At 33.0% G+C, this 26,462-nt stretch overlaps 2 protein-coding genes across 7 annotated transcripts; one reads left to right on the top strand and one right to left on the bottom strand.

The window, feature by feature from the left end:
* LOC126972669 (glycerophosphocholine phosphodiesterase GPCPD1) lies at positions 1-14,900 on the top strand. Of its 4 annotated transcripts, none has more exons than XM_050819550.1 (7): positions 2-1,293; positions 1,428-1,653; positions 2,104-2,313; positions 2,399-2,521; positions 3,325-3,459; positions 7,714-7,860; positions 13,614-14,900. In XM_050819550.1, the coding sequence occupies exons 1-7, from the start codon at positions 221-223 to the stop codon at positions 13,641-13,643; spliced, it is 1,944 nt and encodes a 647-aa protein (XP_050675507.1). In that variant the 5' UTR covers positions 2-220; the 3' UTR covers positions 13,644-14,900. The 4 variants fall into 4 exon arrangements, with proteins under 4 accessions (XP_050675508.1, XP_050675507.1, XP_050675506.1 ...); XM_050819549.1 differs by lacking the exon at positions 13,614-14,900 and adding an exon at positions 11,686-13,553; XM_050819552.1 differs by lacking the exons at positions 1,428-1,653; positions 13,614-14,900 and adding an exon at positions 11,686-13,553 and having other exon boundaries at positions 1,151-1,293.
* On the bottom strand, positions 14,874-26,207 carry LOC126972680 (uncharacterized). Of its 3 annotated transcripts, XM_050819568.1 has the most exons (6): positions 26,196-26,207; positions 25,693-26,025; positions 25,501-25,616; positions 23,160-23,672; positions 21,587-21,839; positions 21,358-21,500 (listed from the first exon to the last, which is right to left on the bottom strand). In XM_050819568.1, the coding sequence occupies exons 2-5, from the start codon at positions 25,994-25,996 to the stop codon at positions 21,600-21,602; spliced, it is 1,173 nt and encodes a 390-aa protein (XP_050675525.1). In that variant the 5' UTR covers positions 25,997-26,025; positions 26,196-26,207; the 3' UTR covers positions 21,358-21,500; positions 21,587-21,599. The 3 variants fall into 3 exon arrangements, with proteins under 3 accessions (XP_050675526.1, XP_050675525.1, XP_050675524.1); XM_050819567.1 differs by lacking the exon at positions 26,196-26,207 and having other exon boundaries at positions 21,362-21,500; positions 21,582-21,839; positions 25,693-26,187; XM_050819569.1 differs by lacking the exons at positions 21,587-21,839; positions 26,196-26,207 and having other exon boundaries at positions 14,874-21,500; positions 25,693-26,187.
* Between the last annotated feature and the right edge of the window lie 255 nt (positions 26,208-26,462).

The following is a 26,462-nucleotide window of genomic DNA, read 5'->3' on the forward strand; positions in this document are numbered from 1 at the left end:
TTGGCCATTGTCTTAGTATTTCATATTTCTATTTTCTGTAAATAAATGAAATTTTTAATTTAATTCTTTATTCATATAAATAAATTTATTTTGAGTTCCATCTTGTGACAATGTGGATGTATTGGTATTCAGATTTCAGACGCATTAGTCTTCAGGTATCATAGATTAAACTGATAGTATTATTACTTGATACCAATTTTAAAAGTGAAACCAATTGATTATGCAACGTTGGTTTTATCTAGATTCGCATTCACAGAAACAAAAGATTAAACCAAATAAAATGATGTCAGAGAAACAAGAGTCAGTAAAACATGAAATCACCTCTCAAACTTGGACGTTTTCAGTGTCTGTTTTGAATCATATAGCATCTAAAGAGAGAGTATTTATAACAGGCAGTATTCCAGAACTTGGCGAATGGGACTACAAGAAGATGGTTCCAATGGATCAACAAAGTGATTCAGACATATGGTCCAAGAGTATAACAATACCAAATACGTGTGATGTGTATTATCGTTATGTTCTGGGTACATTGAATGAACAGTCAGGTGATGTCATAATTAATTGTTGGGAAACACATATTAAGCCCAGAGTTATTCCTGAAAATATGCTATACTCTGCCATTGATAGTTTTGGTGAATGCAATGGAAACCATACAGTAAATAGGGGCTGGTTAACATGTCGAAAACTGATTCAGTTTAAGTTTATCAATAATCCTTTAAAGCTGAAAAGTCGACTTGAAGGAAGGCTTGTCAATATAAAAGTGACTCCTGTGAAATTGAGTTTCGGCACAGAACCTCACCCTGAAGAGTCCTCATTGAGCACTGACACCATGGATGTAGAAGCACCGGCTGGAGTTTGTGTGGAAGTAGCTACGCTAGATAATGACACGAGTTTGTGTTCACTGCAACCTCAAGAGCAGTTTGGTAGAGAGTACAGACCTAATGACACATTGCTTATAAATGTGTATGCCCCAGAGCCTAAAACTATTGCCTATCTCATAGATTTATATTCATTTAGTTCTAGGGCCTCTAGCAATGACCCTCCATGTCATATTGGTTATACTTATGTTCTTCCTAATATGTTCAAACCATCAGAAGGAGTTTTGGAATTGCCGGTAACCTGCAATGTTAAGCATCGTCCACTTGGTACTATTAATTTTGAATATATTATTGTCTGTCCTATGGAAGAACCTTTGTGTAACCTTCAAGCTTCTTATTCAAAGCATTGGGATCCCTCTTGGACAGGGTTAGAAGTTGGTCATCGAGGACTAGGTGCTAGCTTTAAAACGAAAGAGTAAGTTAACTTATATTTATAACATTTAATGGAATCATTTGTATTTCTGATATTATTATTTATTTAGAGCTAGGTGCACAGTTGGTTTGTTCATAGGCCATAGTCTGTGTTCGATGAATTGTACCAATTTTCAGGGGTAATGCCATACGAGAAAATACTATAGCTTCTCTTAAAAAGGCTGCTGCCAGTGGGGCAGACATGCTGGAGTTTGATGTGCAGCTCAGTAAAGACTTGATACCTGTGATATATCACGATTTCCATGTGTGCATATCTATGAAAAAAAAGAAGGAAGTAGCTTTTTCTGAGATGCTAGAATTGCCAGTGAAAGACTTGTCGTTGGAGCATCTGCAGAAGCTAAAGGTATCCAACATGACCTAGACTGAATAGACAAAAACAGTTAGGTCAACTATAATAATAATTGAGTTTTATCAATTTCACTAAGAAGTGCATAATGTATTTGTAAAATGTTAATGAATTAAATACTAAATACTGTTCACCAGAACATACAAGAAATCTCAAGTAAGGAATTAGAAATTTAACTGTTGAAAAATAATGCTCCGAGAGTTAGTTGCGCCACTTCTCTCTGAGAGTGCCATTTGTTTCTGAAGTGGTGGTAGTATTAAAAATGACATCAAAAAGAATTGTAAAGGAATTAATTTTTATTATATATATAATTAGAAAGTAAATGCCTTTCACTCAAAATAAAGAAAATAGCAAAATTAATTCTTGTTCTGTACTGAATTGATATTACTGATAAGTTAATTATTATTCTTGTTATTTTGTTTCGGTAATATATCACAATCTTTGCAGGTTTATCACTTGGTTGAGGGTCGGAGTCATGAAACAATGTTTTATGATGAAGATCTAGAGGAACATCAGCCTTTCCCAACTCTCGAACAAGCTCTCAAAGTAATAGATGTACATGTTGGATTCAATATTGAACTCAAATGGACTATGGAACTTAAGGATGGCACTTTTGAGCTGAATAATCCATTTGATATGAACACCTATGTTGACAAGGTATTTACTGAAGATACACCATTACATTGTTAGTGGAAGTTAGAAGAATTCATGTGTTTCTTGTTTAAAGAGCTAATTTAATCAGGTGCTGGAGGTAGTTCTGAAGAATGGAAATGAACGGAGAATAGTACTGTCTTGTTTTAATCCAGACATTTGCACAATGGTACGGAACAAACAGAACAAATACCCTGTGATGTTTCTTACAGTTGTAAGTATATTAATACATTATAATAAACTAAGAAAGGTGTTAACTACACATTGGTAATACACACATCAATAAAGTCTAAGCAACATGTACTAATTTAAATTTTAGGATGGTTTTTCACATTATAATGTTGTATTTTATTTTTAAAATAAATTTTTGATGGTCCTATGATGTAAAAATAACAGCTGTTGTCTTTATAAATTCTTTTAATAAGAGAAATTAACAATATTAACAATACTGAAGAAACTGAGGTACATAAGCAACTAAACCTTTTTTTAACAAAATGAAATTCCTAAAGAAAATGAATTTATTGTGAAAGAATATAATAACTATTAACCTCTGTTGGATAATTTTTATACATAAGTAACTTTTGTGGCAGTCTAACAGTGGCTTTTCACTTAAGTTACATATTCTCTATAATTAAAAATCATTTTTTCCCGTAATTTGAATTGCCATTGATCAGATTGTGATTAAACTTTGCTAGAGTGTTCTGGGATTACCTGACATTACTGGTATTACCAAGTTCAAACAATTCAAACACATATAAATAATTTTTTTATATTTACTGTGGCATTGCAACACACGCCGGGGTACAGCTAGTATAAGTAAAAAATGTAAACAGTTTCTTATCTTTGTATAATAAGTTGTTTAACTCGGACACACTTTTCCTGGTTAGGCCAATATAAAAAAATTAAAAAATGAGCAATGTGGTTTTGAACAAACATATATAAAAAATGCAATAATACTACATTGATACATTGTGGGCAATTTTTATTATTATTCTCAATAACTATGTTTTTTATTAGGGTGTAAGTGAGAAATATCCTCCATATAGAGACCCCCGGTGCTTGTCCATTCCTGCAGCAGTTCAAAATGCAATTAGCTCCGATATACTGGGCATAGTTGTTCACACAGAAGATTTACTGAGAGATCCCACGCAGGTGAGTTTTGTATTAATTATGAGGTATACCTCTAGATCAGCAGCGTGCATTAGATTTCTAGCAAGGTAGGCACTGTATATCTAACTAGTCGTAGTTAAGCTTTGGAATATGCAACATAGAGATTGCTTAACGTAAGTATTGAGTATCTAGCGTAAGGAAAGGTTGTTTAATGTTTGGTTATAAAATAACGGAACCAAAGTAATTAACTTAAACACTATATTTATTTAGGTTGATAACGAGTTAGGCACTGCCTTATTGCCTATATGATATGCACACTCCTGCACTAGATAGGATCCAATCGGAGCTTGTTGCAAATACTTCTGACAAATTTAACTTGCAGCTGAAAAGTTAAATTCATGTGAATTAGAAAATACTAAGGGTAAAATTTTGTGTTGATGCTGATCAAAGGCTAAATATCTATCAGACAAAAGTACAGGACATATTTTATGGTTCTACCTATGTACCTGAAACCAGTACAAAAACAGATGGTGGTGACTGTTTGTGCCACCAAGCAGTACCTAATGTACAAGTATTATTTCGTTTCTGTTTGAAAAGTGCTGTAGCTAGTGGAATAACTGGGTTTTTGAGACATAACACCTCATGTCTCAATTGAGATGCTACTCAAAATGTTGGATATTTGTAACCCTTGCGGCACTGCATTGTAATGGGCAGGGCATATCACTTACCATTAGGACATTGGAAAGAATGTAAAATGCAATTTTTTGTATGTTATGTTTGTTAAACTATTTATGATAGTAATAATATTCCAATTAAAGTCTTTTTTTTAAAAAGCTAGTGAAAAATGTAGAGATCATTATCTCATAATGATTGAAATGGAGTTTTTTTTTATGAAAATAAGGAACGGGACGAGCAGGACGTAGAGAATGATACGCCTTGCCCATAATAATGCAGGGCTGTTCAGAATTCATGAAATATACAAAAATTCTAAGCGGCGCTTCAATTGCGCTCGTCACCTTGATAGATAGGATGTTAAGTCTCATTTGCCCAGTAATTTCACTAGCTACGGCGCTCTTCCGACCGAAACACAATAATGTTTATACATTACTGCTTCACGGCAGAAATAGGCGCTCTTGTGGTACCCATAATCTAGCCGGTATCCTGTGGAAAGGAACGTTCCACTGGTTATAAGCAATTCGTGCGAAATTATTCAAAAATGCAATTAATGTTTAAGTTTAACTGAAAAGCCTTGAAGGCAGAAATATGCGCCGTAGTGGTATCTATAATCTAGCCGGCATCCCGTGCAAAGGAGCCTCCCACTGGTAAAGTTATTAGTAATTTGTTAATAATAACGTAATATAGATTATTTTGTTGTGATAATACATTGATAACGATTATTTCATATGAAGCAGCTTATCATTTAATAATAGCAGTAATAAATCCGGGACTTAACTTTTTATCAGCATAATATTTATATACTAACTAATATTGAGTACGCCTGTTTTTTTTTGATGTAAAGTGATAACCATCGCTCACATTCTCGTGCCGGTTGCCGACCTTTAAGAAAGGCGTGTGGCTTTTTTATAAGGTACCAATCGTATCGTCCTGGAAACAAGGAATGACTGCAACTAATGTAGGTTTGACAACGAAAGAATATTGATTTAAAGTTACGATTGCAGACCTTTTTATATTATAGAAATAACTGAGCTATTTTTATAAGATGACCGTATACTAGGTAGGTACAGTTTTAGGTAAAGAAGACAACCCTAATGTCGTCAGAAGGTAAGAACCGCGCATCAGAAAGAGAGGCAACTTCTAGGTAAATAAAAATGTAGGTGCGATCTGAATTAAACCTTATTGTATGACTGCAAGAGTCCCTATTTCTTAAATTGGTTTTTGGAGTGAGACTTCCGTACTTGTACTATATATTAACTGTATATATTCTTTAACTGTGTAAAGAAACCTCTCAATGAAATTTCTCTCAAAAAATTGAAGCGAATGACATTATTATAACTAAATCAGTTAGTAACATTCCTGGGCTTCATCGTGGAGCCGCTCTGCAGGTCTTGATGATTATTTCGAGCTTCTCAATATATTTTTGATAATGTTCTGTGTGTTTATAAGCACTTTGAGAAATTTTCTAGAAACTGTGACATTCATATTGTTAACACGAGGAACAAACATAAACTTGTTATGCCCACTACTCGGTTGGGTCGAGTTAGTAAGTGTTTTGTTGGGCGATGTATATGCTTCTACAATATGATCTCAGAAAATGTACAAAACAAATGTGTTACGACATTTAAAAGAATTGTTAAAAAACGTTTGTGTGGGAAAGGTTACTATAGCATAAACATCTCGTAATGACACCAGAGACTGGGAATGAAGCGAACTTCCTCAGGCTTTTTAATTATAAATGTTTCTTGTACGATATCAGATTGTAATCCATATTTTCATATAAAAAAAGGCCGCTGAGTTTCTTGCGCCCATTCTTCTCAGGTCTGAGTCTTTTTTGAATGAGTGGTAGTTTTTGACGTTCAATAAGTGATTTGGAATCCTACATATTAACATATTATTATTATCCTGAATATTTTGAATAAAAATATTTCAATTTGAATTTGATCGACATGATATAAACGAGACCCCGTTACCCACATGGAATAAAACGATCCCTTCCTGATTAAGACCTGCGAATTGAATTATTGACGAACAGAAGGCCGGACGTAATTTGTCTCGAATCAGAACCTGAATATATACCTACTAGCTGTTAGCGCCGACTTTCATTGCAAATTCGAGTACCAAGAAAGTATTTTAATTTTTCGGGATAGTATTCTAGCCTATGACGATCGCAAATATTGTGGCTTTCTATTGGTAAAAGAATTGTTAAAATCGGTTCAGTAGATCCAAAGATTACCCTATAGCGATACAAACTTTACATCTTATTATATATATATTTCTTGGGATGGGTATAAAATGTTAAACTTGCCTCAGGACACGTGACCTGATCGACCTGATGAAAGTTGATTTATCTGTGGGATAAACTTTTTAATGTAATAGTTCTGAAGTGTTAAATTTTTTATGTAATATAAATTGTAATTTTTTTGTACTATAGCGCAATAAATGAATATTGTGCTTAAAAACATAAATGCTAGTACTTTTATACCGATAAATTCGTGCGAAATTATTCCCTAATCATTGCAAAATATTAAAAAATGCACAACGTTAGTGTTCAAGTTTTTACTTCTGCCGGCACTTCCGGTGTGCAATCCAATTTTTGTGTGTGTAATGTATGTGCAACCTTTGTCGCACGGCTGTTAATTATTAAATGCTTTCTAATCGAAGTATCTCCTCAATTAATTAACTGGTACAAGAGGAACGCACCGCTAATATAAAGTCGTGCCTCGCTGTTGACGTACCATAGCACGAATGCGCGTCGTAAATCAAATCGCAGCTTTGTATACATGCCCTTACTCTTAAAAAATTGGGAAAAACATTACCAGTTATCAAATATATAATGTACTCACCACTCAGGCCACAATTTCTTGGTACAGATATGTCACTAGACTCTAAACCGCTGGATTATGATGTTACTTTGTGTTTTGCACTGCGGTTCTGAGGTGTGTGGTCTACCTAATTGCTTTTTAACGGTCTTTTTTTAGATTCTTGAACTCTTTACATTTAAAAACATAAACGTCAAATATCAACCCCTTTATAACTAATTGTTGTTTCCTAGATATTATTTAAGCAAAAACCAAATTATGACTAGCGCCACCTCAAACTGTAAAGTAGATCCTGTAGATGGCGCCACAACTGGCTTGAACAAACATAATAGGACTTATGGATAATGCGAAATTCGGATGTTTAGTTAGCGGTAAAAGTGTTGGAAGGGTAATTACCAGAGTCGCGGGTTAGCATCCCGCATATTCTATATAATATATTATAATATATATTAATAAATTAACACCCATAATATTAACTAACAAGATAGTTAATATTGTTGTGTTATGGGTGTTTATTACTAACCGTACTAACTCTTGTTGCCTATTCTTCAGTTCACAAAAAAAAAACACATCTATTTCAACCGATCATTTACTTTTAAATCAGCTCTTTATATACTTCAATCAGCTAAATTAAAATAAAAATCTCTCCACCTTGACGTTGGCCGAATCGTCGATATTCAGTTGACGGAGCCAGTTAATATAAAAAAAAAGTACAAGATTTTTTAGTCGCTCACGTGAGAGAGATCACAATAATTATATTTTTATATTTTGTATTAAAATGAATTTTGTGTTGTGTCAGGTGAAGCTAGCAACAGATGCGGGGCTGGTCATCTTCTGCTGGGGCGACGACAATAACGACAAGAACACCATAAAGAAACTCAAAGAGATGGGCCTGCATGCCGTGATCTATGACAAACTGGATCAGTACATTACCAAAGAGGTTAAGGTGAGGATTTACTTCTCTATTATTGCTTCATTTTATTTATTCTGGAGAGAGATTCTAAACGCTTGTGTACGCTCTCTGTTGTACTTACGAGCCCTTAGGCTTAGGCTGTCCTATATCGATGTTATAATAATAAAGTAACACTTGCACCAATGATGGTAGCATAATGAAAGGGGTGTTTCTGAAATTATTCTAATGAAATTAAAGTACTATACTGTTTTCTTGAAGGCAAATGTGGTTTAATTCATTACAAAGTATTAATTTATTTTCTTACTTATTATTTTATCTTAGCTATCGCTTGAGCATCGATTACACTGCCGCCATTACAATTATGTTACACCGACGATCAGCTTATTTTTACTTCATACATCCATTTATTTTTAGAGATAAAGATGAATCAATCCTGCCCATTCCAATGCAGTGCCGCACAGTATTCTTTAAAAAACCAAAAGTCATAGTGGCGTCGTAAATAAGACATAAGTTGTTTAGTTTCATAAGGCGAATTAACCTAATTAAGTTAATAATAATTAACGAGCTCTCGATACGTAATAATTAGAAATAATATAGTTAAAGCCAAGGTATTTTGGCGTTTTGAAGAATCTTGAGCGGCTCTGTAGTGGTGTGGGCTGGATCCATCCTTACAATTAGGCAAACGTCATGACATGTCGTCTGTCTGTCTTGTGGTAACGAAATTAATTAAAATCTCACTGTTGGTACATTACCCAGTTACAAATACTAAGACGTAGAGGAGGCTTGCCCGTACAATTAGGTAATATTCATGACATCTTCACTTCTTGTGGTAACAAAATTCATTTATTTCTCACTGTTGATATTATATTACCCAGTTACAAATACTAAAACGTAGAGGAGGCTTGCCGTTACAATTACGTAATATTCATGCCATCTTCACTTCTTGTGGTAACAAAATTCATTTATTTCTCACTGTTGATATTATATTACCCAGTTACAAATACTAAGACGTAGAGGAGGCTTGCCGTTACAATTACGTAATATTCATGCCATCTTCACTTCTTGTGGTAACAAAATTCATTTATTTCTCACTGTTGATATTATATTACCCAGTTACATATACTAAGACGTAGAGGAGGCTTGCCGTTACAATTACGTAATATTCATGCCATCTTCACTTCTTGTGGTAACAAAATTCATTTATTTCTCACTGTTGATATTATATTACCCAGTTACAAATACTAAGACGTAGAGGAGGCTTGCCCTTACAATTAGGTAATATTCATGCCATCTTCACTTCTTGTGGTAACAAAATTCATTTATTTCTCACTGTTGATATTATATTACCCAGTTACAAATACTAAGACGTAGAGGAGGCTTGCCCTTACAATTAGGTAATATTCATGCCATCTTCACTTCTTGTGGTAACAAAATTCATTTATTTCTCACTGTTGATATTATATTACCCAGTTACAAATACTAAAACGTAGAGGAGGCTTGCCGTTACAATTAGGTAATATTCATGCCATCTTCACTTCTTGTGGTAACAAAATTCATTTATTTCTCACTGTTGATATTATATTACCCAGTTACATATACTAAGACGTAGAGGAGGCTTGCCGTTACAATTACGTAATATTCATGCCATCTTCACTTCTTGTGGTAACAAAATTCATTTATTTCTCACTGTTGATATTATATTACCCAGTTACAAATACTAAAACGTAGAGGAGGCTTGCCGTTACAATTAGGTAATATTCATGCCATCTTCACTTCTTGTGGTAACAAAATTCATTTATTTCTCACTGTTGATATTATATTACCCAGTTACAAATACTAAGACGTAGAGGAGGCTTGCCCTTACAATTAGGTAATATTCATGCCATCTTCACTTCTTGTGGTAACAAAATTCATTTATTTCTCACTGTTGATATTATATTACCCAGTTACAAATACTAAGACGTAGAGGAGGCTTGCCCTTACAATTAGGTAATATTCATGCCATCTTCACTTCTTGTGGTAACAAAATTCATTTATTTCTCACTGTTGATATTATATTACCCAGTTACAAATACTAAGACGTAGAGGAGGCTTGCCCTTACAATTAGGTAATATTCATGCCATCTTCACTTCTTGTGGTAACAAAATTCATTTATTTCTCACTGTTGATATTATATTACCCAGTTACAAATACTAAAACGTAGAGGAGGCTTGCCGTTACAATTAGGTAATATTCATGCCATCTTCACTTCTTGTGGTAACAAAATTCATTTATTTCTCACTGTTGATATTATATTACCCAGTTACAAATACTAAAACGTAGAGGAGGCTTGCCGTTACAATTAGGTAATATTCATGCCATCTTCACTTCTTGTGGTAACAAAATTCATTTATTTCTCACTGTTGATATTATATTACCCAGTTACAAATACTAAGACGTAGAGGAGGCTTGCCCTTACAATTAGGTAATATTCATGCCATCTTCACTTCTTGTGGTAACAAAATTCATTTATTTCTCACTGTTGATATTATATTACCCAGTTACAAATACTAAAACGTAGAGGAGGCTTGCCGTTACAATTAGGTAATATTCATGCCATCTTCACTTCTTGTGGTAACAAAATTCATTTATTTCTCACTGTTGATATTATATTACCCAGTTACAAATACTAAAACGTAGAGGAGGCTTGCCCTTACAATTAGGTAATATTCATGCCATCTTCACTTCTTGTGGTAACAAAATTCATTTATTTCTCACTGTTGATATTATATTACCCAGTTACAAATACTAAGACGTAGAGGAGGCTTGCCCTTACAATTAGGTAATATTCATGCCATCTTCACTTCTTGTGGTAACAAAATTCATTTATTTCTCACTGTTGATATTATATTACCCAGTTACAAATACTAAAACGTAGAGGAGGCTTGCCGTTACAATTAGGTAATATTCATGCCATCTTCACTTCTTGTGGTAACAAAATTCATTTATTTCTCACTGTTGATATTATATTACCCAGTTACATATACTAAGACGTAGAGGAGGCTTGCCGTTACAATTACGTAATATTCATGCCATCTTCACTTCTTGTGGTAACAAAATTCATTTATTTCTCACTGTTGATATTATATTACCCAGTTACAAATACTAAAACGTAGAGGAGGCTTGCCGTTACAATTAGGTAATATTCATGCCATCTTCACTTCTTGTGGTAACAAAATTCATTTATTTCTCACTGTTGATATTATATTACCCAGTTACAAATACTAAGACGTAGAGGAGGCTTGCCGTTACAATTAGGTAATATTCATGCCATCTTCACTTCTTGTGGTAACAAAATTCATTTATTTCTCACTGTTGATATTATATTACCCAGTTACAAATACTAAAACGTAGAGGAGGCTTGCCGTTACAATTAGGTAATATTCATGCCATCTTCACTTCTTGTGGTAACAAAATTCATTTATTTCTCACTGTTGATATTATATTACCCAGTTACAAATACTAAGACGTAGAGGAGGCTTGCCCTTACAATTAGGTAATATTCATGCCATCTTCACTTCTTGTGGTAACAAAATTCATTTATTTCTCACTGTTGATATTATATTACCCAGTTACAAATACTAAAACGTAGAGGAGGCTTGCCGTTACAATTAGGTAATATTCATGCCATCTTCACTTCTTGTGGTAACAAAATTCATTTATTTCTCACTGTTGATATTATATTACCCAGTTACAAATACTAAGACATGGAGAAGGTTTAGTAATCAGATTTCAGCGAAAATTAGCGTTTATTAGAAAGCTCGAGTGTCAACTGGACTTCCCAAACTGTTTCCGTTTGAACGTTATATTTGTAACAGGAAAGCATATTCTTGGTGGAGGCTCGCGAGTCCCAGCGAGAGATCATGCGCCTGGCCGCACTCGACGCTCTGCCGGCCTCGGAGAGCTCGGGCACCTTACACATGCCCAGCGAGTCGGGTGTCCGGCCCTACCTCGACCTCAGCGTGAGACACAAGCTCAATGAACGCTCCACCGTCACCTCCCTGGAGTCCCTCGCCTCCTCCATCGACATTCGAGACGACGACAAAAACCTCAAACGCAATCGCAACATAACGAACGTAGATAAAGATTGCCGTGGTAAAGAGGATCACACCTCGTTTCTGGGCTTGTTCCCAGCCGGAGACGCGTCCAAAGGCACTCCAAAAAAAGTCCGCCGCGATGACTAGTCGACCAAAGTTTTAGCCGAATTTAATTTTTTTTTTTGAAATTATTCATTTTGCTCAATTTATTATTTACACTTTTCACAAAACGTATATTAGTTTTTAATTATATTTATAAGTGCCGTTTCTTGCCAAATTATATTATTTCACTTATTATTTGCTTCATCTTTCAATAATCCAAACTTCGACGATGTATGGTGGCTGTATTTATCATACTTTGACTATATTTGGTATAGTACAGTAGTTCAGATTATTGTGGTATTATAGTAATAATACGATTACCTTCCTATTTACTAATTTGATGAAAATGTACCAGATATTATGTTAGATTAAAAAAAAAATTGAAAATAACATCAGTATATTGCTCACTATTACTAGTGTATCAATGATTTCTGATACTTTCTTATATACATAAACCTACATCAGATATATCAAAAGTTTGGAGGATTCTGTGATTGTAAATTGTGTTTAGTTATATTTTGTATTTTTGTTGAATTTTTTCTTATCTAGCTCTGTCGGCTGTGCTCACAATAAATTACAGTATCAGTAAACACATCTTCAGATGCAATTTGATTAAACTTCATGCCTATATAGATGATATCATCGACATCAAGTTGCTAATTTGCAAATGTCAATATTATGGATATCTCTGTAGTTAACTAGTGTTTCTGTGACAAATTATTATTATTTTATAATAAATTGAATTTGTACGTTTATTTATAAATTTTTCAACCTATCCCCTCCACTTGTTTGGTTGTTACGTCGCACAGTACATGCGCACCAAGTGCGGTTAAATAGCAATAGGTAATTAGTGTCCGCCTCGCTTGGCTAATTTAAACAATTTTGAGTTGCTAATTCACCGTTTATTCTTTATTAAATTTATATAGTATGAAAACGATTTAATAAAGAAATATACATGCTTATTCTATATTCCTTGTTTACGACCGCATTCTATTAACCTATTACCTTATACTCTTTTGCAAAAAAAACGGGCACCTAGGTAAATAACCTGTTTCACTGGCATCTTCAGATTATTTCATAATTCTAAGTAGCTTGTATTATCATCACACTTTAAATAAATAAGCACTAATTATTAGTATCTGACAATTTTAATAAAATTTTAAATTAACTAACATAAACTTTATTATTTACCACAACACCTCATAAATGTGCCAGAAATATTCTCAAATGATTAAAACCTCTTTTGGTATTGTATTTTCTAAGGAACGGGAAAAAAACAGCCCGTTTTTTTGCAAATGAGTTTATAGCTATCTACCGATACCTGATAATAAGTATAATAGAATAAATATTCAATACGAATTACTGTTACACCTTTCAGTTGTTCGGTGACCACTCCGTATTGGTACGTAGTTACCAACTTATAGTATTAACAGCAAGTGTTGATACATAATTTTTATCTGTGATAGATTAAAACTTATAACATAGACTATGATTTGTTTGTATCACAAATTTATAACCAAATTTCAAATAAAGTATTTAATATAAGACAGGGTGTTTTTATTATTTTTAATAACCTTATTATTTATCATTGCATGTCTGTGCAAAAGGATACGGGAGATAATTCTGCTCTTCAGTAAAGTTACGCCCTCACCAGCTTACTTCCGAAGTCGAGCGTGCGTAAAGAAGTTTTACATCAATAAATCCCTCTGTTAGATAATTCTGGTACACATACTTTACTGTTATGGCCTTTTACTAATTATTTGTAGATAGGTACAATTTTAAAGTAATAATTTTAATCAGGTAAGTAATTAATTTACTTGTATTCATTAGAGCGCGATAACAAGAATAAGATTTTAATTCCATTTGACTTTCCAAATGTCATCTAAATAATATTGGAATGTGGAACGCATAGTCATGAAACTAATCAATACCGGTCATTCTGTACCCACACCACAACATTTGTAACAGTCCTATTATTGATTGCTGGGAGAGTTTCTTGCGCCGCTTCATTTGTTTCCGAAGCGGTAGTAGTATCTAGTACTATTATTAGAAACGACATCAAAAAGTATTCTAAAAGAATCAATTTTGAGAAAATAAATGCTTTTTATGCCTTTTTTATTGTGTAACTTGTATTGCTTAATTAAAGAAATATGTATCCATTTCCCCAGGTGCAATAATATAATACAGATACCTAGTTGAGCCGCTGTCTGTTAAACTTATTACATACAAATATTTTAGAAGCACATTCGCCCTGACATAACAAATAATTAATAGCTATTTAAGTATATGTTTCTTTTCAAAGGCATTCAAGCTAGAACTCACGAGTATCAAGTGTGAATTTTATAACCTATTCGATCGCGTGAAAGTTAACTACGATTTGTATGGCGTCGTAAGAGCGCCATCTAGTGAAAGTAGAAGAAAACATCATTTAGTTAGACTACGTGATTGGTTGATTCAAATATGAAGCTAGTGCATCGTATGGTACTAATTCTAAGAACATTATAATATAATATTATGGAATCGTCTACAACTTACCGGCTAGTTTAAATATCATCAGTATGCGAAGCGTTTAGGTTGGCCACCCTGGTTTTACAAAATAGATAATTGAACTAACTAATAAAATTATCATTGTAAAATTGTTAGACCACTTTGTTTCTCATGGCCTCATGAAATATGAAAGTTTGTGTGCTTGGTAACCGAGATAAACTGATGAAATTTGGCACAGTTTATTTAACCTGGATAAACACATGATCCGGGTCAACGATGGCTTTACGTTATCAATTATGCCCACGCAGCCAGGTTGCGGGCAAGAGCGTTCTATAATAATTACTATAAAGGAACACAGTTTCATATAGAAATAACAGACATTATTGTAATACAAATATTTATTCAATATTATTTATAACGTGTATAAGTACATTTAAGGACGGAATGTATGTACATCACAAATTTTTATTAAATATTTTAAATATATCTCACAACTTCATAATTATGATTAGTAAAATACTTAGTACTTATGTCTTAATGAAGCAATATAAAGTTATTAGTACTTAAGTTTAAAACAAAGGTAACAAATACAATAGGGATAATGGCCGACTTAGATGCGCTTTGGCTAACGTAATAAATATTTATTTGTAATTTTTTTTTATATTTTGTACAAAATGTCACATGTTTTACGCTAACCACCAATACTTATACTGACATTAGAACAATACTGATATTCTTATTAATTATTTTTTGTAGTTATACATAAGAAGTACAATTTTCATGTGTTAAAAATTTACTTACAGATAGAATACAGAGTTTTCAGTATACATGTTAAATAAATAGTGATAAATTAATAAATTTCTGCATCATTACGTTTCGTTTACCGTTTTTTATTTTTCCATAACATTTTAAAAAGGTTAACAAACGATGTGACAACGGCAATCTGTCATAAGACGCGCTTAAGGTAAGTTCGATAAAATTCATTAGAAGCGGAGACACTTCGTCAAACCATCAATGCTTTATCTATTTTATGGCAGCGGTCGCTCGTGGCGGCAGTGACGCCGGATTTATTATTATCAATATATGAGGCTAATGACGCCGCTTTTTTAATTATTAAATGGAACATAAAAAAAAAAACAAAGCAACGTAATTTCTCCACACATTCTGCAATAAGGTCGCCGCACAATCTAAAATCTCACTATAGCTCGAGGAGTGGAAACCTCGCCGTGGCCTTATGCATGTGAAAAAGAGTCCTAATCAGTGACCTGTATAAATACCACTGGACAGGCTGTTCCATATGTTTGGCAGCAATTTTTTGTGCCTTTTTGTAGTGCCGCTCGCGAGCGTTCAGAGAACTAATTTTGAAGTTTAATACAAATGACTGCGAAGCAACGTACAATAATCTGAAGTATTATTGTAGTTTGAATTAATTTCGTTCGTTTTCCGTGTTATTTTTACTTCAAGAATCAACTTAATAAAGAACACATTTTTTTGTAAATAGTTTCCCACCATCTATCGATGTTTGCTGAGGTTGTCTTCACTAGTTTTAGTACCACAGACTCTCGTTAAATGGCCAATAGCGCCAAAATAGCGAATATCAAACAGGCACAAAAGCGCTTTGACAGCCGCCATCCAGACCAGTGGTACCTATATAGTAGAGGTCAGTGGTCTTAATACCTACAATACAGGTAAAAAACCTAATGAGTTTTGCTCATCTGTCATTTTAGTTTTGTTATAACGTAAATGTGACATAAAACAATAAGTTATACGTTAAATGAATAAAGTCACTGAGAATTATTGTTAATTTAATTATTGTAATATATTACATACAAAGAATCGATCGAAGAAAAAGTCGATTATGAATCTCGTTCTGTATTTTTTATCTGTGCTGACAGCTACAGAATTGTCTAGAATCTGTTTGTGCGTACCTACGCGATTTGTCATTTGAGTGTTTCCCGTTGTTTGATATTTTCCTTCTTTCTATTTGACTTCTGATATTTTAACTTGTACGATCATTATCGTACAACAAAAAAACAATAGCATTTCAAAAATCAGCTGTTTTAATATTGATTGTTGCCCATATATTGCTTAACCTCAATTTTACAAAACCTCCTATGAGTCTGCTTTCAGATTGCCAATAATCCTCAGATTCTCAGTGATGCTTTTTAAATTTATAAGCTATTTATTAACACCAATTATGTATGAAAGGGTATCCGTCTCCTTTATTCTACATCAAAAAAAAACTTCAGAATATGTACACTTCTCTCGCACACTTTTGTATTATACGTCAAAACTAGTTCTCTGGATATTTATACAGGTCAGTGTTGTATACTTATATCACTGCTAACGCACACATAGACAAATCAAAATTGGTCACGCGTTAATGTGCTGTCAAGTCTATACGATGGTTTGTTCTTATAGACTAAACATATGTTCGAATTTAGTACGGACGGTCCTGTTAGCCTGGGTGAACGCCTCGCGCTTATCGGCCCGGATGGTAATAGTTATTTATGCAACTGTTGTGTAATAAGGGGTATTAAAACACGAATGTGGATTTATCTCACGAGACGAAGCCGAGAGTGATAATAGTATCACGTGAGTGTTTTAATACCTAATTATCAACAGTTGCATACAAGACTTTATCTACACTCCAGAATATGAATCCTCTAAAAGATTCTGAAACTGTTAGCTTACTGCTAACATTAAAACAGCCAGTCCTAGTAGTAACCTAATATCATCAATTACTACAAATAAACTAAGTACTTATGAATGAAAGAATTATTTATGTTAGTAGTAATTTACATTTTGTATTGTGCAATAATTAAAATTCACTTGAATATTATGTTCTTTTGCAGCGTTTAAAATGAATCGTTCATTTTTTGTAAACAAAACAATAAAATATCGGACAAAAATGGCGGGGATTCGAATAACCTACTTTTTTTTACGGCGCACGACGTTCTGGTAGTGTGGAACGCGCGTAAACTTAAAATGTTCTTTTTTTGAAATTCATACAGATACCAAGCATCGAGCAAAAATTCAGTACAACATTACAACACTAGTTATTAGAACATTGGGTGTTTTAATGTTGGCAATAAGCTAACTGTTTCAGAATCTTTAATAGAGGATTTAAAGCATGGGTGTAGATAATAATAGTAAATTTGTGCGATAGACAATGCGACCCACCATCGAATATGGTCCGCGTTCGATGGTTCGGCGGTACGTAAGAAATTACGATTGACATTAATAAGCTCGGCGGTGAGTGAGATAAACAGACGGTTTTTCAGGATGTGCAAGCGGAACTCCACGAGCATTTTTAGCAGAACATTACAATCGCATAGAGCAATAACAGATGTGTTGGACCAGCTGCAGTTAACTGACCTTAATAAAAATATATTAGCGTACGAAAGTGACTAAAAGGAAAAAATGTATTAAAGTCATACCATCTGTCCCGTTAAACTTAATTCTATAAACGTTATAAGGTGGCACACACCCATATTGTCGGCTTGAAAAATGTGTAAGTAATCAAAAATATCATAAAGTATATTTTATCGTATAAATTCATTATTTAAAAGATCTCACAACAACAAAGTTATTAGAATATAGTTTTATTTAGAATATTAAATCCTAATTTGATTCAATTGTGCGTATTATTCATAATTCATGATATTTCATATTTATATCTTTATAGATTGAAATAAAAATGTTACATTTTGGACCCAGATCAAGACAAAGTACAAATAAACCTAAGCATTTAGCCGTCAACAATTCTAATAACATATGGTTAAAATAACATACTTATAATTATAACAAGCGATCTACTTACGAATGGTTATGAAACGATATACTTATAAGTATTTTTTTATGTTTAAATAATCAGACCAACAAATTAAACCAATGAAAAAACAATATAACATTTGAACTTGTCACTCATACACATGAATATTCATTACTACCTATGTGTCTCAATTTCGCGCCTATCTGTGTTTTAATATTCTTGTGATATTAAAATGGCGCAGTTTGATACGGAGAACTCAATTGATGTCAAAGCCTTATGCAAAGAAGGTACTTTCTTAGATATGAAATGCGAAAAAGACACGAAATTTTAGATTGGTGTCCCGGGTTGACAGTATATCTGGCCGTCCACGTACTAATTCTTACTAAAAAGGGGATTAAAGTGTGTCGAAAAGAACCCGAACTTATTATCTACGAAAGCAAAAGATTTACCTTAGAGCCCATGTCTCGAATAATTGTAAGATGACTTTATAAAAGACGCTCATAATTATTTGACATCAGTCCACTTTAAAAATTATTTTTTTACTTAGACTTAGAGGTATTTTTACTATAGAGCAAAATATTAACAAGTTGAATGACTGAAAAACCAAAACCGAGAGTAACCCCCTTATTCATAATAGTCTGCTAATTTAAAGCATTGCTAATTCTCGCTTTGTCTTCTTCTATTGACCTAAGTCAGGATGAGAAAAAACACTCCTTAGCGGCTGTTTAAAGTTAGCGGACCATTATGAATAAGGGGGTAAATGTCAGAGGCAATAAAAAATAAAATTGAACCCTCATAATATGGAGTATATGATGATTATAAGTAAATTAAAATGCAAATATAAATTGATAATTTTGAATAAATAATACAAGAGATAGAAACAATAATATGACAATTATTAATCTCATTAATATGCCTTAATACTCAGATGATATCGGTACTTATTTTTAGAAAAAATTAACAAAATTATTAAAATAGATAAGGTGCATAAAAACTAACTAAAAATTACAGTAAATTATAGAGAGTGGTGTGATTTTACGTTAGGGATTGCATACTTCTTTGCATTTTTTGGGTATATGTAAGAATTTGAATCATAATTTCCCATAAGAAGGGAGAAGACTAAGTTACTAGTTTAAGAAGACTAATTAAATTTGAAAACAAAACTTATGAACGATGCGGGTCTCTAACCCGCGACCTCTCACGTTCCGTGCGAGCGCTCTTCCACTGAGCCAACCATTCGAGTGACGTATCGTTCATAAATCTTGGTATGTCTTGTTCAACTCTCAGGTTGTGACTCCATCTACATGATCTACTTTACAGTTGATAGCCTGCTCAATCCCAATATTTGCATATTATTAGGAAATTGACTTGAGATTTCGATCTTGCAAATCTAAACAGTGAGGGTTACCACTTCAAAAACTAACAAATTTTTTACATTATCACTTGTTGAACGAGTCGGCTTTCAGACTTATGGAAAAAGCAGTTCCTCTTGTAGGAAGTTGAAACAGAAAATACAGAAAGATGAGGATGTGGAAAGGAACAGTTCTATTGCAAACCGAAACATATGATTATCTTCAAATGGCTAGAACAAATACACTAACGGCCTTACAAATAAGCTTAGTATAAAGTTATAACTGATGATAAACAAAGAAAATGCAAAATGTTTACATTATCGTTGACAACACTGTCAATACAATAATTATTCTGACATGACAATGACAAGCTGCCTTGCAAATAAACGCGGGAAACGTTATACGTCCGAACAAACCATTCGTAAGCAAAATGTCTATTTGTAAACATTTTACATATTCTTGGTTTATGCTTAGTTATAACTTTATGCCAATTTTATGTATAAGGCCGCATAACTTCAATTGGTGGCCAATAAGAGCTAAACTAAATCTATATCTAAAGCTGACAGAGTTTGCAAAAATATTCTCAGAGGCTATGATAGTTTTAAATTGGTTTATTTCAATGCTAAGAAACTTATTTTCATTCATGACAACTTGCCTCTGATACATTTAATTGTTAGCATTAATTGCAGTTTGTTGATGAAAATATTTCTAGTGAGTGCGATTTTTTTCGTGACATTTTATTTGTAATATTAATATATTTATTTGAATTTAAATATTTCGCACAGTTGATATATAAAAGGTTCATAAACAAATACAGTGGAACTCGGTTAAGACATTAGTCTGTCAATTTGATAATCAATAAATTGCATAAACCAAATTTCAGCGAACCTAATTAAAATAAAAGCCAATTTTAGCTACAATATAATCCAAAATAGTAGCCTAGTTCATCTATATATATATATATATATATAAGAGATTTCCACCTATGTATTGACTTATCACAACACCTCTGGTACTGTAAGGTGCTGAGACTTGAAATTGGAGGAATATTCATTCCACCGAGTGCACATCAGCTAAGAAAGGATTTTAGGATATTCCATCCGCAAGAGATATTTTTATTATTAACATAACAATGTCTGTTGGGTCAGACTTATAGGTAATCTGTATTTTGTAATAATTATCAACAAAATGAATTGGTTCCATATGTCCAAAATAATCTGAGAACATACTTAAATATATTAGTCAATATAGAATTTGAGAATGTACTCTATTTTTGTTTGTAGTAAAGTTATATGTTAATACAAAACCTACTGACTCTTATATATAAATTTTGTTTGGTATTGACAAACTAGAAAAAAAAAAATAGATTATGGCATCAGTTCAAAATAAACTATATTAATACTTAAAAGTTGAATTGTATTTATTCTTATAATAATAAATTTTAAATGGCCCCCTTGTAAGATAATTTCGTTCCGAAAATAAAATCATGTATTTTAATAATAAATAGTATCATAAAATAATTATATCTTTAAATTACTGCAAATATTTATATATATTAGGTAATTCTTCTTAAAATTAATTATTATCATTGTCTTCACTGACTAATAGGTATAAAAATGAAGACGGAAATATTATGGAGTACGGACGGATACTAAAGTGTGATCAAATTAATACAATTGAATACTTTGATTGGGTAAAGAAAAATACTTAACTAAACCTCTGGGTGGTTTTGTTTTAAGGTGCTCTTCTATAAATTGACAGAGACAAACAAATTTTTCACCATGTCGTCCAGGTGTAATGTTATCAATATTAAGCTTACTTCGTACTGCACACTTTCCCCACCGACCTGCATATCTTAAATAAAGAAGTGCACCTCGCTCCTGTAATTAAAAAAATATACATTAGTTTTATATAAATAGACGGCTGTAATACTTTTAAAAAATTCTTTAAAAGTAACTTGCCATACAATATTTATATAATTAATCCAGGCCACGACGCTTAAGCCAGGTGTTGCACGGAGGACAACATGCACGCAAGTCTTTTGGTTCTTTGTTGCGTAAAATTTCTTCAACATACTGACATGGGCAAAGGGCATGAGCTAAATGACGCGGCGCAGCTGGGTTTCCACCATCTTCATCTAAAGTCCAGTCGAGCCGACGTCTCAAGAAGTCTTTGCCCCAGCGTTGGAGGTACCGGAGGTACACTTGTTCTGCCATATCCTGCACATTTTATATGCCTTGCTTACCCATATGTTAATGAGATTAATAATAAATACATGCATTATGAAGCTAAAGGATGTGTATAATTTTATGTTAAATAAAATACAAATAAATTGTACAAAAGTTACAACAAAAAGTTACAACATCCGAAATATAGTCTAAAAATATCAAAAGAACTGTTAAGATATTTTTTACATTGTATATATGAAAATTAGCAGCAGTACTATAATTACTAACATTCTATTTACAACTCATATATAAATAATAAAATTAAACTAATATTCCATAAAATTACTCTTATAATACTTTGCACCGCAAACAGTCAGTTAAGCTATATAGCATAAAATATTTTGTTGATTTGAAAAAATTCACAATGATTAACCACCCAAATAATGACAACTACCAAAGTTAAAATAACCCATATTAGTTAAGGTCATCAAGATTTTATTATTTAACTAAAAAATACACATTCTTGTTATAATATAATATATACCATAAATTATAAAATAATAGTTTTCTATAATAGAACACTACAATATTGAAAAAATATATCACCAGGCATAATAATGTTAGGGATATGGCTATAAAATAATTGGATTCTATTAATGGTAAGTGGCCACCACCGCTTCGGTGGTGAATGTTCACAACATTAAATTTGGTTTACATAAGTTATGTGGGGCATTCATTTTTTATTATCATTTGGTGAAAGTAACATTAATCAATTTGTTATTTTAAAGTGATATCCCTCACTTCTGGGATTAATTATACAAATTAAATTATAACTAAATTTCATGCACAATGCGGGACTCGGACCCGCGCCGGTCTGGTTCTGTCTGAGCGCTCCAATCAACTGAGCCAACCGTTCGAGTGACACATTGATCGTAAATCTTGTTCAACTAGCAGGTTGTGGCTCCATCTACAGGATCTACTTTACAGTTGATAGCCTGCGCAACCCCAATAATTGCATATTAGGAAATTGACTTGAAATGTCACTCTTTCTAATCTATACAATTTGTTATTTTAAAGTGATATAGACATAACTAGATTTACGATCCATGCATTACTCAAATGGTTAGCTCAGTTGATAAGAGCGCTTGGACGGAACCCAAGAGGTATGGGTTAGAGTCCTGCATCTATTATAAATTTAATCAGTTACAAATTTAATTTGTATAGTAACTTTAATAATAACTTAACAATAAATAATTTACAAATACAATAAATAGCAGTAGCTACTACAGGTTGTTATTAAATAAATAAAAATTATAAAGCAACATTTATATAATTATGACAAAACTTATTGTAAGTAAGAGAACAATATACCTGTTTTCTAGATAATCTTGTGGTTTGACTTCCTCTTATAACAATATCATTAGCTTGTACATCTAGCCTCTTTTCCCAGCCCTGTGTTATAGTTTTCCCCTCCTCACTTTCAATAAATTGTTGCAAATGAGCTATACATGGAGCCGAGTCAAAATATAGGAAGCACAGATGCACTTTATGACATGACATTTTGCCTCTATCATCCAAAGCGAGGATCAACTTATGTTTAACAAGCAATTTATTAACACTTGCTAAACATTGTTCTAACCCTTTTGACAATCTTAGCTTTATCCACATGCACAGAAAAATTGCACTAGCATTTACAATCAGCCACAACACTCCAAGTGCAAATAAGGTTAAACCTGTTATTCCGGAGAATAGCAGAGAAAGGAGCACTGCAAATGCAATTGTTATCCAACAAACAAGTACTCTCTTATAACATATGTTGTAGAGTGTGAATCTGGCATCATTGACCAATAATTCCATTGCATGGACATATTCTTCTACGGTTAACTGAAAATACATCACTACATTAATTTATTTAATGAAAGAGGTCAAGAAACAATCATACAGGTCATCTGATGTTCAGTGATCACCACTACCCATATCATATCTTTTATCGAAAGCACCATGTCATATGTGGCAGAAACATAATTTTAAACCACACTGTAAATGATTGTAATAAATCCAGGCAGTTAGGATGATATTCAGGTTTATGGTGTGTTGTGCAAATGTGGAAATTTGGAGGGAGTAATCAGGTCAAACAGTTCTTCAGAACACTGCTGTGATAAATGTTGTAGAAGACACAAGTAAGTGATCTACACAATGCCAAGTGATTGAGCTATTCGTAAAGCACTGAATCCTAGAGAAAGGATGTGTTTTTGAGGATAATTTCAAAATAAATGTTGGTGGCTCAGAGCTCCTCCCGCAATATACCAATGGGTTTTCATATGTATTTAATTTGAAGCTCCATAAGGTTGGCAACACTACAACTACTAGAGCATGGACTGTGATATGGATCACATGTCATCAGGTAACCCATATGCTTATTTGTTCTCTGCACTAAAAAAATACCAAGATCCGAAAACAGTTCACATTTTTATCATTAAGAGTTGTAAAAAATAATTTGGGATTTATCATAGTATGGGCTTTATAGTGTATTTATATTTTTTTTTTGTTAAAGCACAATTTAAATCCATTTAAAAGTATGAATGTCTCCAGAAATGATAGTTTCTTCAAGAAACAAGTGGGAGAACATTTTTTTAATGAAAATAATGGACGTGACAAGCAGGACATTCAGCTGATGGTAATTAAGAGGTAACATCAAGAGGGTCAACAAATTATTTGACTAGAGGTGACAATACAGTCTGTAGTTTGGGTTAATTTAATTGAGGTTTTAGCTAGGTTTGAAATAAATGTTTGTCTTATAAGAAATGCATGTTTATAAATTCATCATTATAAAGGAAAAGGTGACATACAGTAGCAATCCTAAGACTACCAATATTTAATTTATTATTTTGTTTTATTTCTTACTTCTTTTGTCTCATTCCTTTAGAGTTTTACAATGGCTTTTGAGAAATTTATAAAAACACCTTTTTTTATTATAAGCCCAATAAAATCTGTCTGGTAAGCTAGTAATTGTATATTTAAGATTCATATAATTAATTTCTTTTTAAAATTATATTAATGATTTTAAAGAAATGCAATGAATGAGGCCCTTTACTTAAGGATAGTACCTTGAATAAAGTACTGTGAAATGTGCCCCTCATCTGCCACAAGCTGAGAATTAAGATAAAAACTCAATCAGACACACATCATTAACAATGTAATCGAGTAAGTGATTACTAACAATAATTTCGGTTTTTGCAGTTTTTTTTTTTTTTATGATAATAAGGGACGAGACGAGCAGGACGTTCAGCTGATGGTAATTGATACGCCATGCCCATTACAATGCAGTGCCCCTCAGGATACTCTAAAAACACAAACATTTTGAGCGGCACTACAATTGCGCTCGTCACCTTGAGACAAGATGTTAAGCCTCATTTGCCCAGTAATTTTACTAGCTACGGCGCCCTTCAGACCTAAACACAGTAATGCTCACACATTACTGCTTCACGGCAGAAATAGGTGCCGCTGTGGTACCCATAATCTAGCCGGCTTCCTGTGCAAAGGAGCCTGGTAGTTTGATGATAAACAGAAGAACTAATTGAAAATAATAAGTATTTATAACTAGCTAAACCAATATATATTTATGATAAGCATTCTATACAATCACTTTGATTTATAGCATAGATAGTATACTAAACTACAATGTACCAGATCAATTAATAATTCTACTCACAGTTAGTCCTTGAGCCATCAACTCTTCAGGCACAAGTTCAGGCCTAAATTGAGCTGCTGTGATCCATGGTAATTTAGTATTGACAGGTAACAAGGTAACTATTATGTCTCCATTTGCTGCAATATAATGCTCATATTAAGTGTTACAAACTAATTTTCAAATTATAATCAAAAATTAAATAATCCAACTTACTGAATCCTGAACGTAATACAATTTCAACATGTTTTATATCAGTATTATTAGTGGAGTCGAGGTGTTTGTCGTTTTTATCGATATTAATATGCACAGATTCTGTTTTTAAAACTGCAGGAGTGTCCGTGCTTGAGGACGGTATTGTATCAATGTTATTTGTTGTTGCTGTGATATTCCTGGAAGTTTCTACATTATGCGAAGTATCATCATCGAATTTAACCCAAGTTTTACGTTCTGTGTCTTCATTTAACTTTCCATTGGTTTTAGCCGTCGACTCCAGCACAATTTCAGCAGCTTTACTCATTTCTTCAATAATAATAAGAAAATTGGGAACTGTAATTTCAACTTTTGAACTTGGTGCTTCAAAAATGAATGGAATAATATGTAACTTATTACGGGTGCAAAATATTCATTTTGCAACAAAATAAACTCAATTTGATGACTTGACTACGATATGATTACGAAATAAAATACTTAAGGTAGGTAGGTATAATAATACGCACCTAAAACCACTATGTACCTAAAGTCTAAACAAATTAAAATAAACTTTAGATTAATAGACTAAAGACTAGCTACCTGACTACCTGAGACTTAGTACCAAAGAGCCGAACCACCTGTGTTGTGTGTGTGACCCAAAACCAGTGTTGCCAATTGCCAGTGCACTAAGCCGGGATGACTCAGTAAAATATTTAGAGTAAATTCAATAGAACTTAAATCTGTCCAAATAACAGCATATCCAAACTTAAAAAGGATGAAATGTCGTATTTTAG

This window comes from Leptidea sinapis, chromosome 27 (genome assembly GCF_905404315.1).
Source record: "Leptidea sinapis chromosome 27, ilLepSina1.1, whole genome shotgun sequence".
NCBI lineage: Eukaryota > Metazoa > Arthropoda > Insecta > Lepidoptera > Pieridae > Leptidea > Leptidea sinapis.

What these genes read in the sequence shown, in the direction of transcription:
- LOC126972680 (XM_050819568.1), bottom strand. Translation starts at nt 25,996, where the DNA reads ATGAGTAAAGCTGCTGAAATTGTGCTGGAGTCGACGGCTAAAACCAAT. An exon ending in TGTATTACGTTCAGGATTCA is followed by an intron (nt 25,617 to 25,692) that starts GTAAGTTGGATT and finishes ATTATATTGCAG; the next exon opens with CAAATGGAGACATAATAGTT. An exon ending in TGATGGCTCAAGGACTAACT is followed by an intron (nt 23,673 to 25,500) that starts GTGAGTAGAATT and finishes ATGTATTTTCAG; the next exon opens with TTAACCGTAGAAGAATATGT.
- LOC126972669 (XM_050819549.1), top strand. Translation starts at nt 221, where the DNA reads ATGCAACGTTGGTTTTATCTAGATTCGCATTCACAGAAACAAAAGATT. An exon ending in TGAACACCTATGTTGACAAG is followed by an intron (nt 2,314 to 2,398) that starts GTATTTACTGAA and finishes TAATTTAATCAG; the next exon opens with GTGCTGGAGGTAGTTCTGAA. An exon ending in ACATTACCAAAGAGGTTAAG is followed by an intron (nt 7,861 to 11,685) that starts GTGAGGATTTAC and finishes TATTTGTAACAG; the next exon opens with GAAAGCATATTCTTGGTGGA.